A 15,338-nucleotide genomic window follows, 5' to 3' on the forward strand; every position below is an offset into this window, starting at 1 on the left:
TTGTCCAAAATTATATCTATGGTTTCTCTAACCGGTATATTAATGAATAACGACTCCACATCAAAGCTTGCCATGAAAAGGTCCGAATTTTGTGGAAGAATGTGTTGTTTAAACTGTTCAGAGTTAGATACAGTATACTTATTAGTGGTCAGGGGCTCCAATAGGGGAACAAGAAATTTAGCCAATTTGTAATTTGCAGTTCTAAAGGAGGCTAAGATAGGGCGAAGGGGGACGTTGGATTTGTGGACTTTGGTTAGACCGTACAAAATTCCAAAAGAGGAACCTGTAACAAAAAGATCATGGTATGTGTTCTCGTTAATGATGTTCTCATCCTTAAGGCTACGGAGAAATCTATTGATCTTGTCTCTATTCTAAAGATGATCTGATAATTAGGGAGACCAATTACTTCAAATTTAGTATGGTCATTTAAGATTTGGATCATTTTGTTGACGTATTCCGATTTGTCTAAGATGACAGTTCCCCTCCCCTTATCAGGCTTCGTAATAATCAAATCATCACGCTTGGACAGAGTTTTGAGGGTTTCGTAATCGTTCTTTCATGATTCATAATCACAACATCAGGGATATCTACAACAATAAAATACAATATATCAATATAAAATTAACAGAGCTATATACAAGACTTTAATTTTAAAAGCGGACGAAGGAAACTGATAAAAACGAAATAAAAAAATAAAATTGTTTAGAACAGAAAACAAACGCAAACAAAGATGCACTTGGAAACAAAATAGTAAAATTCAGAACACATACTTAAATACAGACACACTTAAAAAAAATTACTAATAATAAATATATAAAACACGAAGGTTAACCTACCATTACAGAGGATAAGGACGCACTAAGAACACCATATACAAAATTTTTTTCCAGAGAGGCAAAGAGTTAAGACAAATACAAGGGAACAGCGGTTGTTTGACAGTTCAGAGAAGGGACTCATTGTTTAATATTTAAAGTTTCAAGAATAAGCAGTTCTTGTGGGTTGTTTGTATAACCAATGATCTTAAAATCTTCATAGATGATTTCGGTTTTGCATTTAATTGTATGGCTACGTATATTAGAGGATTCTGGATTAGTCAATCGACATCGGTTCGATAACTTATCCCCCTATGGGAATCGGCCCTCACCCTGAGAAGCCGCCTGGTGGATCCAATATATTTTCCCAAATTACATTTAGGACAATTGTACTCGTAGACAACACCAGACGACATCAGAGGCGGTAGCCGATCCTTGAATCTTAAATCCTTCTCAGGGTGAGGGCCGACTCCCATAGGGGGAAAAGTTATAGAACCGATGTCGATTGACTAATCCAGAATCCTCTAATATACGTAGCCATACAATTAAGTGCAAAACCGAAATCATCTATGAAGATTTTAAGATCATTGGTTATACAAACAACCCACAAGAACTGCTTATTCTTGAAACTTTAAATATTAAACAATGATTCCCTTGTCTGAACTGTCAAACATCCGCTGTTCCCTTGTATTTGTCTTAACTCTTTGCCTCTCTCGAAAAATTTTTTGTATGTGGTGTTCTTAGTGCGTCCTTATCCTCTGTAATGGTAGGTTAACCTTCATGTTTTATTTATTCATTATTACTAATTTTTTTTAAAGTGTGTCTGTATTTAAGTATGTGTTCTGAATTTTACTATTTTGTTTCCAAGTGCGTCTTTGTTTGCGTGTGTTTTCTGTTCTTAACAATTTTATTTTTTATTTCGTTTTTATCAGTTTCCTTCATCCGCTTTTTAAATTAAAGTCTTGTATATAGCTCTTTTAATTTTATATTGATATATTGCATTTTATTGTTGTAGATATCCCTGATGATGTGATTATGAATCATGAAAGCTTGGAAGAAATGGATACTGGTCGTCTGCTTCTGAATTCCTGCCCTTGATCTGGATGAGAATGTGATGGGCGCAAAGTTCGCCCTTACTCCCTGGTTATATACACACACACACACACACACACACACACACACACACACACACACACACATATATATATATATATATATATATATATATATATATATATATATATATATATATATATATATATATATATACACACACATACACAAATATATGTATACATATAAATGTAAAGCCAAGGATGAACTCCTTCACTATATATGTGCTTCTCTCTCTCTCTCTCTCTCTCTCTCTCTCTCTCTCTCTCTCTGCAGGTGGTATTACTTTTATTTTCTATTATTATTTTTTTACCAGCATGTACATTTTATCCACCTACCCACAGCATATTAAGTGAGTTCAGGCTCAGTCATGCTTCCGCTCATACTTACGTGGAAAGGAAAGTACGTTACAGCAGCTTATCAAATACCCTAAAGGATGATGAGAGGAATTCTGGTGGATCTCTCTCTCTCTCTCTCTCTCTCTCTCTCTCTCTCTCTCTCTCTCCATATATATATATATATATATATATATATATATATATATATATATATACATATATACATATACATATATATATATATATATATATATATATACACACATATATACATATACGTATATATATATATATATATATATATATATATACCTCTCTCCTCCTCCTCCTCCTCCTCCTCCTCCTCCTCCTCCTCCTCCTCCTCCTCCTCCTCCTCCTAGCGAAGCAGCGAATTACATTATCAAATTCAGCCAGCCCCCGTCCTTTTATACATAGAGAGAAAAACAGAAGCAGAAAAATCTGAGGGATTATATAATATTATCCGTCCTTTTTTTTTTTTTTTTTTTTTTTTTTTTTTTTTTTTTTTTTTTACGGCGCCTGCTACATCTGCTCATATCCAGGATTTATGAGGATTGCTCCCATCCTGGATTAAGGACGTCAAGTTTTGTTCTCATCTTGGATTTGCTTAACATTATGCGGATCCTGTTTATGGCTTGTTTATCTTTTTATTTTTTTCCTTCTTATCGTATATCGGGATGAAAATACACAGATTGCATTGGGAACGCGTTTTTTTTCTGCCATCACGGAAACTCTAATGTTTGAATACTGTTCTTGTTGATTTCGTCACATTCGTTATTTTCCTTGTTAAGATTTGCGTAGATTTGACGTTGGAGAATAACAGAAAATATAAATTTGTTGAAAATACGACGAATTTACGACTGCAGGGCATTGAAGGAAGCCGAAAATATACGTCCCAAATCGGATAAAAGAGAAAGGGCTGGGTGTCAGGTTTTGTATTAACATAGATTGACGTCACTAAGTTTATGAGACCTGAGTTTTGTAGTAAGAGATCCTTTAAATGCACAAATCAAAGCTCCTCCTTCTCCTCCTTCTTCTTCTTCTTCTTCTCAGGGTCACTTTTATTACGAGCCTTTCCCAGATGTTTCTAAAACCCACTGAACGGCTAAACTCCAAAAAATATATAATACTGAATAAAACGCAGTGGGAGAGAAAAATGGAAAAGATGGTATAGGTATGGTGAATATATCGACGGTGGACATGCCTGAATATCGAAGAAGCCATTGCTTGCGACGATAGAAAATGTCTGGAAAAGAACCTCTTAGCTCAGAGTTCGAACAGCCCTTTTACATCTGTCAAAATGTCCACTTGGTCCCATGCATAAAAAACCTTTTTTACTGTGCCAAGCGATAAAATTCTATCAGGGCCATTTGAAATAAAGGCAAAAGGAAACAGATGAAGGAAAAACATCAAGAATGATCCAGGTATTAATGTATCGCAGAAAGGAAAGAGCTGCGAAGGGGCATGGGAAACGAAGCAGAAGCAGCAGCAACAGAGGCCACATAAACAAAGCAAAAAAACTAACTCGAAATTCTGTCGCTGTAAAGGCTGCGGTAACGGGAGCCATCGACTGCCGTGTGATGTGAAGCCTGTCACATCAGAGCAGATCGGGCGGACGGAATTCCGCGAAAATGCCGACCGACCTCTCATTTTCCCGAATTCCATGACGCAAATCGAGGCATGACTATTCGCCACGGGGTTTGGAGAGGTAACACTTGATTCTCGAAAGGCTGAGTAGAGAATGCAGCTGGATATATAGCATGATAATGGACAAAGATTTATCATTAATTTTTTTTAATCAAGAGACGATTAACCAAACATTTAGTTTTCCAGCTTTCTTTGTCTTTCTTCCAAGGTCAAAACTTTGTTTTAATGGATTTGGATGTAAACTAGAATGACGTGAAAGTCTCTGCCAATTTCTACTTATTCATATGTTTATTTTGCATGTAATTTTATGTAACTAATATTGTAAGCACAAAAAAAAAAAAAAATAAAAAAAAATAAACTGTAGTACCCACTCAGACGGTCGACCACAGAGGTCTCGCATTGCGGATAATATAATGATTTGGGCAGGTTGTTTAAACTCCCGCAGAACCATTCACTAACCTGGTAAGTATATCCGATTACAGGTAAGGTTATCTAAGTGAGGTAAGACCACATTAAGCGACAAAAGGTTATGTTAGGTAAGGTGAGGTAAGGAATGGATGGCTGTTAGTTTGATCAAGTTATAGATCAAGATACGAAGCGAAGATAAGGTTATATTAATCAAAGGTAAGGGTAGATTGTACAGATTCTTCATTAGCTAACTTAACCAGTATTTTTCAAGTTCCCCCCTAAACTAGCCCCCATCCTAAACGCAGCGCCTCAGGGGCGTGGTTGGTATGGTGTTGGCGTCCCACCTCGGTGGTCGCGAGTTCGATTCTCGGCCATTCCATTGAGGAGTGAGGGATGTGTATTCCTGGTGATAGAAGTTCACTCTCGACGTGGTTCGGAAGTCACGTAAAGCCGTTGGTCCCGTTGCTGAATAACCACTGGTTCCATGCAACGTAAAAACACCATACAAACAAAAAAAAAAACAAAAAAAAACACCTATCAGGGGCGCAGTAGCTTCCTACAGGCATCTGGACTGCAGACGTTGTTACCCTTTCAGCAAAATGATAAAACATTTATCTGTACTTTTATTTGAGCAGTTGTCATTTTTACTTCAGTCCTCGGCCATTTCTATATATAGCCTGGAATACGTGGAATCCAGCGCTGGAAAAAAGAAGAAAAAAAAATACCTCACGTTTCTGGTAGACGAACACAAGAACTGTCAGATCCAGAAGTTGATTCAACGGGTACGCCTGCATTATTACGAAAAATGTTATATATTTCCTTTGCTCTGACACGTTTTCGGATTCCCGCGAAATGCAACTCGAAATAGGAACTAGGAATTACGAAACCTACTTCAGGAATGAGTCACGATGTTTCGTCTTCATCACGAATTGAATATTTCAACTTATATCTTTATCACGAATTAAATATTTCGACTTATGTCTTCATCACGAACTGAATATTTCAACTTGTCTTAATCACGAATTGAATATTTCGACTTATTTTTTCATCACGAATTGAATATTTCGACTTATGTCTTCATCACGAATTGAATATTTCGACTCGTGACGTCTTTATCACGAATTGAATATTTTAACATGTGATATCTTTATCACGAATTGAACATTCCAACTTGTGATATCTTTATCACGAATTGAATATTCCAACTTGTGATGTCTTTATCACGAATTGAATATTCCAACTTGTGATGTCTTTATCACGAATTGAATATTTCAACTTATGTTTCAATGCGGATGTGTCATTCTGGGAATTAAATAAGCCCGCCCAAATGAATGCGTGAATTCTGGGATCGACCGTCTGATTACAGTATTTTTTTTTTCAAACTTACAATGTTAGTTACATAAAATTCAAAGCAAAATTCAATTTGCAAATGATCTTGACATTACAAGCAGAATAAATATATGATTCACTAATAATAATAATAATAATAATAATAATAATAATAATAATAATAATAATAATAATAATAATAATAATAATAATAATAATAATAATAATAATAATAATAATAATAATAATAATAATAATAATAATAATAATAATAATAATAAAATTTTGTTACAAATACAAATCCTGTTGCTAAACCACGCGAAAACAGAAAGATAAACAAAACGAAGAAACAGCTAAAGAAAATCAAGCCATATATCACGAAGCAATTCGATCTGCGGAATTTATTTATATGAAAAAAAAAACAATAAAATAAAAGAAGAAATTCTGGGAAACTTTCCAAGACTCTAATACAGTAAAGTATATAGCAACGAATTCCCACTTCGCAGCGAAATTTACTCTTAAGAGGCCAAAAGTTCCCTTCATTAATCTCCTGAGAAAGTTAAAAAGGACCTTTTAAAAAGTTCCTCTGTGCAGGATTCTTGCTGCTCGGAATTTCGCTCCTTAATAGAATAAGGTCATTTTGCAATGTATGAAAATAAAGGAGTTTTATTTTTTTCATAAGGAAAACTTAATATATATATTCATCTCTATTCTTATAACCATCCTCATCGACAATCTTATTTGGTATTATAATTTCAACGGTGAATGTTGAATACCCATAATGAAAGCATGAATAAATCTTTAAACTTAAATATACATATATATATATATATATATATATATAGATATATATATATGTATATATATATATATATATATATATATATATATATTATATATATGAGGGCCTCAGAACCACAGAGTTGTAAACGCCACCCCCACCAATATTGAGTTAGGAGTACCAGTAGATTTGGCAACGTTTCCTTTGTCTATTTGTTGTATTTCTATGCTATTCAGGAGTTTCAAAAAGGTCGAAATCCCTACTTGAGCAGTAGGAATTATCGATTTTGTCTACATGAATGAACGTTGTGTTGTGCGGAGGTTACAGATTAAAATATTTGCTTTTCCTAGAGAAGTAGTAGTGAGTGTAGTAGTATTATTTTTCTATAATTTTTTTGTGTTTGATGATTATTATGATATTGGTGATGATTATTTTAATGGCTAAACATAATGATAATGGAATGTTATCATGGTCAACATCATTATTACTAATATTACCGTATTATCATTATTATTTGCTATTATCATTAATAATATTATTATCAATACTCCTATTATTATTATTATTATTATTATTATTATTATTATTATTATTATTATTATTATTATTATTAGCATCAGTATAACATCCATGATTGTTATACCAAGAAAGTATTTTCATGGTGAGTACACATTTTATTATCATTATTATTATTACCAATATTATTAACCAATATTACTGTATTACCATTATTATTGATATTATTTTTACATTAGATTTTTTTAATATTATCATTATTATTATTATTATTATTATTATTATTATTATTATTATTATTATTATTATTATCATTAGCATTATTGCTATTATTACTATTATTATTATTATTATTATTATTATTATTATTATTATTATTATTATTATTATTATTATTACATCTATTGCTGTTATAACACGAATATAAAAACACTTTATTATTCTTTTACACATTTAATTATGATTTAAGTGCTGGTTATGAATAAAATATAAACAAATGTTAGGGGTTAGGCGTACATTTTGAATGCTAGCGCACAAGCGCACCCCACATTTTTTTTTATTTTTACCAAAAATTTATAAAGGGTAAGGCTTTCATATGAAACTTAGTTTAAATCAATATCTTTCTTAGAAGCAGAGTAATGAATGCTAGACTTCGAGGGCAATTTATTCATATTGGGAATAATGCTGAAAGTGGTATTATATATATATAATATATATATATATATATATGTATATATATATATATATATATATATATATATATATATATAGATATAGATATATATATATATATATATATATATATATATATATCTATATCTATATCTATATCTATATATATATATATATATATATATATATATATATATATATATGTATATATATGTATATCTATATATATATATATATATATATATATATATATATATATATATATATATATATATATATATATATATATATATATATATATATATATATGAGGGCCTCAGAACCACAAGGTGGTAAACGCCTTTACCACCTTGTGGTTCTGAGGCCCTCATATATATATATATATATATATATATATATATATATATATATATATATATATATATATATATATATATATATATATATATAAAAATACTACTTTCAGCATTATTCCCAATATGAATATTGGCCACTTATTAAGAAGTATCGCTGAGCCAGAAAAGCGAGTAATAAGAAAAAGAGAAATGATAATATATAAGATTAATTCGCTGAATTCTGCCAGTTTATTCAACAGTATTAGTATTTTTTTTTATTATTGGAAAATGTCAAACTTGAATGTACGATTTCGTGGGAGATGAAGAAAAGAGAAAATTTCGGTTTCGAGGATTCCTCTGACAAGAGCCGTCGAGCTTCCCTTCTTCAGAAGGAGTAATTAACGGAGCCGCAGCTGGAGCTTCAGGAGCCGCCGGAGAAGATCTCGCCAGAGGAGTAGCAACGAAGAAGAAGAAGAAGAAAAAAAAGAGTTGCAGCTTCGGAGCCGAGCCGGGAATTGAAGAAGCTCGGTCGGAACCCCTGAAGTCTTCGTCGGAATTTCAAGAAGTTCCTCAGATCCTGAATCCCGTGGTGTGGCAGTTTTATAAACTAGACATGGGAAAAGCAAGCGTATACGGTTGACATTATTCATGATGTTTGAGATATATTGCATATTACTTGTGATACTGGCATTCACCGGAGTTGATTTATTAGCTTCTATTATGGATGATCTTGATTTCTTTTGTTGTCAAAGAGTCTACAGTCGTTTACGAGTACAGGATACTCTTGCTGCTGCTGTGGATTCCTTTGAACCAGAAATCATTCAACAACCGAACAGCTTGTCGACGCCAGCCTTTGCCGTTGCCATCCCTGGATTGGCCTTGTTGGCAGGACTGGCATTTGTTGCTGTTTACTGGAAATTCGCAAGACATGGACACAAAGTTCATGACCTGGAAGAAGATCTGGAAACCGACCGGAACGAAAATTTCGGACAGGAAGACAATCTGGAAATGGAAGATAGCGAGGATGATCTTGAAACGGATATGAGTGAACTGTCTAGCCTGGAAGAATTGGAAGATAGTGACGAATGCCTGGAAACTGATATGATTGAAGTGTCTGGAATGGAAGATAGCGAGAATGACCTGGAAACGAATATGAGTGAAGTTTCTAGACTGGAAGACTGTCTAGAACTGGAAGAATTGGAAGACAGCGATGATGACCCGGAAATGGATATGCATGAAAACAGTCAGGTTCATGGAAGTAAAATGGAACACCAGTGGAAGGAAGCAGAGGAAGAGAACGCCTTGCTTCGGAATCAACTTGTAGACAAAAATCTTTTGCTGGAAAAGACGGCAGATGAGGGAGCAGAAATGAAGAGAGAAATAGAGAACTTGTACCTTCAAACGGAACAAGTGCTAACTGAAAAGCTCCGCTTACAAGACGATTTAGAAGTGGCTCTCGACCAAGGAGAGGAGAAAGAGAAGATAAATAAAGAACTGAGGGAGACAATAGCGTCCCTGGAGCGTCGATTGGAGGAGAATGTTAACTTCCTCAAGAAAAGGGACGAAGCTGAAAGAGAAATGAGAAGTCTCTTCGAGCAGCAGATGGTCGATCAAAAACGAGAACTGGAGAACGTTATGGAAAAAGGAATTGAGCTAGGCCTCAAACTGAAAGAACTGGAAAGCAGCAATCAAGTGCTTGCTTCCGAGAAAGCATATTTCGAGAGGAAAGTCGACCATGTACAAGGATTACTCGCACGGATAGCTAAGGAATCTGAGGAGGACCGCGAGAAACTGAGGGAGCTGGAAAGTCAAATGATGAACATCGAAGACTTTGTGGGAGAGCTGGAAAGCCAGATAACGGACGCTGAAAAGGACAATGTTGCTCTCCGAGAAAAACTGGAGCTTATAGAAGTAGAAAACTCTAGACTAACGGAACTGGCTGCAGGCTACGAAGCTCAGCTCCAAGCTACACTGGAAAACGCAGCTGACCTAAGAGATAGAACGTGCGAGCTTGACAAAAACCTGGAGAACGAGACTCGGAAAAACTTGATCCTAAAGGATCAAGTCCAATCGCTAGAGTCAGTTTTGTCCCAAACGGAATCGCGATTAGTTTCGGCAACAGAATTTCTGAACGCTGAAAGAGCTACAACTGAGATCATGGGTGCAGAACTGGAAGTGATGAAGAATTGGGTCTCAGAATTAGGAGGAGAGAATGCAAAGTTTGACGAACAGCTAAACGAAAAAGTCTTAGAACTGAATTTAGTGAAAGAAGAGTTGGAAAATGAAAAGAGGAAGACCCAGGCTCTGGAGGAAGAAGGTCAGGGTCTGAAGTACTGGGTCGCAAAATTAGGAGGAGAGAGAGCTTGGTATATAGAAAAATTTAACGAAAAAGTATTAGAGCTGAATTTGGTGACGAAAGAGTTCGACAATGAAAAGAGGAAGACCCAGGCTCTGGAGGAAGAAGGTCAGGGTCTGAAGTACTGGGTCGCAAAATTAGGAGTAGAGAGAGCCTGGTATATAGAAAAATTTAACGAAAAAGTATTAGAACTGAATTTGGTGATAAAAGAGTTCGAAAATGAAAAGTGGAAGACCCAGGTTATGGATGAAGAAGGCCAGGTTCTGAAGGGCTTGATCTCACAATTAAGAGAAGAGAGAGCCTTGTATAATGAACAATTAAACGAAAGAGTCTTAGAACTGTCTTTAGTAAAGGAAGAGTTGGAAGTTGAAAAGAGGAAGACCCAGGAAAACCACTTGGAAAAAAATTCACTGAAAACATCTTTGCAGAATGCTCTCCATCATGGGAACGAGATGGAGAACTTGTTAAAAGAAGAAAAGAAGAGAGGACAAGAGATGGAGACTTCCTTGAGAATCTTAAAGGTCGAGCTTGACAACAGAGCCCTCCAAATACAAAACTTCTTAAACGAGGAAAGAAAATTGGTATGTGAAAAAGAAGAACTAGAAGAAAAACTAGGAGTCGCTCTTAATCACGGCAAGGAACTGGAAAGGTTACGAGAGGAAGCAGAACTGAGGGCGAGAAAAATTACAAAAGATTTCGAGGATGATGTCCAGAAAAGGGAGACACAAATCCGCGAAATGAGTCTGTATTATCAGGAGACTCTGAAGCAGAAGGACGGCGAATTGGAGAAGCTGAGGGAAGATGATGAAGACCTGAGAAAAGAATGTGAAAAGTTGAAAGAAAACTGGAGGATACAAGAGGAAAATATGATCAAGGATCAGCAAGTTTACAGGGAGCGCCAAAGAAGACAGGAAGAGGCTTTGAGGAAACAAGATAAATACATGTTAATGACGCTTCTCCATGGGACAGCTCAGAGGAACTTCACTCTGCAGCACATTGCACTGCAGCATGGGAATGAAAAGAAGCAAGATGAAGGGAAAGAGGAGGACCTGTCTGAGTTCCTGCAGATGAGAAAGGAGGAACAGTACAGGAAATACTGCGATGCCCAACTTGAGAGGAGCAACTATGGGAAGCAGTGGGAGGTCCTAACTCAGACGCTGACAGACCTCATCCACGAAGACGAGAGAAATCCAGAAGCCACAAAAGATGAACAAAAATGTGGGGAGGCGATCGCCCAGGACGCTTTATTGGAGAGGTGATCCCCCACATAAGGCAACTCGATCAAGAGAGGCAAATCTTGATGTCTTGCCTTTCTACAGCAGGAGGGGTAAGTTAGGTGAGCCGTGACACCACCCCCCTAAAAGGCCAACCAAAACGGCCAACAGGAATGAGTCACAGACTGACTTGGCGACCATGAGGCTGAGCGCACATCTTCAGCGGCATGAGAGGGACACCAAGACCACCACCCTCCCCCTCCCCCGGGCCTCCCCCCAGGCCCACCCCCGGGGCCTCCCCCCAGGCCTCCCCTCCCCTCCCCCTCCCCCTAAGGTGTTCATGGTGGTTCCTCTGATGTTGCTTTGGGTGTGTGTTTAGCCCCACAGTCATCGGGCCATCCTGTGACCCATTCGTGTTTGCCTTTTTGTCTCAGTCAGGAGGAGCTTGGTAACTGAGCTCGACTGAATGGCTTGACTCATTTTCCTGCTGTGGAAAACAACATTTTAACCTAGCCTCTGAGGGTGGGCAGGCAAGCCAGCCCAACTCAGTGCCGGTCCCAAGCCCGGAAAAATAGGGAGGGTTGGAATAGTCCGTAAAATGTCTGCCAAAAACCTGAAGAAAAATCTCCCTTTAAAACCATGCGATACACTTTATATAGAAAGTTTGTTAAACGCTACACTTGGAGCAACTGTATGATTTGGCCTACAGTCTGTAGTGCCACAGACCTAGCATTCACATTCTATTCTTTGGAATTTATTTGATACATTTTTAAGAACAGAATCCAAAGAATAGAAGTTGAATGCCAGGTACGTGGCACTGTATTATAGACTCTGGGCCTAATCCTGCAGTTGCTCCAAATGCAGCCTTTCACTAATTATCGTATGATTTTAATGGGAGAGATTTTTACAGGTTAATTACATATTTCTTTTTCTCTCTCAAACTGGTTGTGGTTGGTGGGTTGTGGATAAAAGGTTGTGAATAAAAGGTTTTGAGTTTAAGGTTGTGTGGTGAGTGTTTTGGATGGATAGTTGTTGGTAGAGGGTTGTGGATGTAGGTTTGTAGATAGAGGATTGTGGGTGTAAGGTTGCATGTGGATCGTTGTAGGATTCCTACAACCATCCACATGCAACCTTACACCCACGATCCTCTACCTACAAACCTACATCAAGTGGATGGCTTTGGGTGGAGGGTTGTGGATGTAGGTTTGTAGGTGCAAGATTGAATGAGGAGGTTTATGGGTAGAATTGTGGATGCAAGGTTGAATGTGGAGGAGTGTGGTGGGAGCAGTGGATAGTTGTGGGTGGCTGACTGTGGGAGGAGAGTTTTGGATGTAAAGATGTGAGTGGAGATTTGTGGATAGAGGGAGTGGAGGAGTGTGGATAGAGGGTTTTGTTCTTAGGTTGTAGATGGAGTGTTTTGAGTGGATGGCATGTTAATTCTTGTGGGCATAAGGTTGCAGCAGGTGGAACCTGAAGACGAAAAGGACGCTGATTCTTCTTCTCCGGAAAAAAAAAAACTTAAGACGCAATCTCTGGAGAAAAAAAAAAAAAAAAAAAAAAAAAAAAAAAAAAAAAAAAGGTGGGGTGGGGATCTCCAGGGTACCAGACTGAGGAGACAATCTTCCACATAAGGAAGTTGGGGATGCGAGCCCCCAGGAACAAACACTGGGGGTGGGAGCCCCCTGAACGAAAAAAAAAGGTTTAGAGATGAGCTTCCGGAAAAAGAAAATCTGGGAAGCAAAATAAATAAAATCCCCCACAAACAAAACCAAAAATATAAAAAAGACTAAAAAGGTAAAACAATTCAATAAACAACAAAATAGACACGAAAATGGGAACGTGGCAACTCTGGCGTGACGCAGAAACCCGCAAGTTAATGCCATTGACCCTCTGAAATAAATAAGAGCCACAAAAAATATAAATGAATAAAATGAAAAATAAAAAAATAGAAAATAAAGTTAAATGAATAATAGTTATTACAATAATAATAATAATTTTCTAAGAGGTCCACAATAATAAAAAATGTTGCGAGTTCGAGTATAATTTAAAAACCCTCTACAAAGCTTTCGAACCTTTCCCTGGGTTCCAGGAAAGGGTTCGAAAGCTTTGTAAAGGCTTTTTAAATTATACACGAACTCGCAACATTTTTTATTATTGTGGACCTCTTAGAAAATTATTATTATTGTAATGACTATTATTTATTTAACTTTATTTTCTATTTTTTTATTTTTCATTTTATTCATTTATATTTTTTGTGGCTCTTATTTATTTCAGAGGGTCAATGGCATTAACTTGCGGGTTTCTGCGTCACGCCAGAGTTGCCACGTCCCCATTTTCGTGTCTATTTTGTTGTTTATTGAATTGTTTTACCTATTTAGTCTTTTTTATATTTTTGGTTTTGTTTGTGGGGGATTTTATTTTTTTTGCTTCCCAGCTTTTCTTTTTCCGGAAGCTCATCTCTAAACCTTTTTTTCGTTCAGGGGGCTCCCACCCCCAGTGTTTGTTCCTGGGGGCTCGCATCCCCAGCTTTCTTATGTGAAAGATTGTCTCCTCAGTCTGGTAACCTGGAGATCCCCAACCCACTTTTTTTTTTTTTTTTTTTCTCTCCAGATTGCGTCTTAAGTTTTTTTTTATGAAAAAGAAGAATCAGCATCCTTTTCATCCTCGGTTTCCACCTGCTGCAACCTTATGCCCACGAGAATTAACATGCCATCCACTCAAAACACTCCATTTACAACCTAGCAAACAAAACCCACTATCCACACTCCTCCACTCCCTCTATCCACAAATCTCCCCACACATCTTTACACCCAAAACCCTCCTCCCACAGTCAACCACCCACAACTATCCACTGCTCCCACCACAAACCTACAAACCTACATCCACAACCCTCTACCAACAACTATCCATCCACAGCATCCGCAACCCTCTACCTACAAACCTACATCCACAACCCTCTACCACCAACTACCCATCCACAACATTTTTTATTATTGTGGACCTCTTAGAACATTATATATACTCTCGCGATAGAGAGTTTTTCCCAAATAATAATAATAATATGTAAGTCTAGAGACGTGGCTCAGTTGTGTCCAATAATAAATAAAAATAATAATAATAAGTTGAAACTCTTTCGTGTAATTAATTAGACAGGAGCACCTTTCTGGTCCCTTGTCAAATTCGTACCATCAGCGCCTCGCGTGACCTCGTGACCTGACCCCAAGGGTTCTCCATGGCATGTTCCTGATCTCATGCACGTACGTATGTGCATAGTCAAATGCAAACAAATGGTAAAGGGTCTCTCTCTCGCTCTCTCTATCTCTCTCTCTCTCTCTCTCTCTCGTGTGAATACGTGTACAAGTGATTCTCTGGAGGCTGTTCTTGGGAAGAATATAATATGAGCTTACGAGACTTGCCAATTCTCTCTTTATTTTTTTAATAAGTGTTGTTTTAAAGTATGTAAAATTGAAATTGTTCTGCGCTGTTGTGTTGGTTCAGGAGTTGTTGTAGATTGATGTATATATATATATATATATATATATATATATATATATATATATATATATATATATATATATATATATATATATATATATATATATATATATATATATATATATATATATATATATTATTACTGCTACACATTTCATTGCATATCACTCTCTCTCTCTCTCTCATCATCTCTCTCTCTCTCTCTCTATCTCTCTCTCTCTCTATATATATAATATATATATATATAATACTATATATATAATATATATACTAATATATATATATATATATATATATATATATA

The 15,338-nt window shown here is 36.3% G+C and overlaps 1 protein-coding gene across 1 annotated transcript; it reads left to right on the forward strand.

The window, feature by feature from the left end:
• Window positions 1–8,689: 8,689 nt before the first annotated feature.
• On the forward strand, window positions 8,690–11,584 carry LOC135218744 (girdin-like). The gene has a single exon (XM_064255193.1). It carries the CDS (start codon window positions 8,690–8,692, stop codon window positions 11,582–11,584), a length of 2,895 nt encoding a protein of 964 aa, XP_064111263.1.
• The last annotated feature ends 3,754 nt before the right edge of the window (window positions 11,585–15,338 follow it).

This window comes from Macrobrachium nipponense, chromosome 1 (genome assembly GCF_015104395.2).
Source record: "Macrobrachium nipponense isolate FS-2020 chromosome 1, ASM1510439v2, whole genome shotgun sequence".
Lineage (NCBI taxonomy): Eukaryota > Metazoa > Arthropoda > Malacostraca > Decapoda > Palaemonidae > Macrobrachium > Macrobrachium nipponense.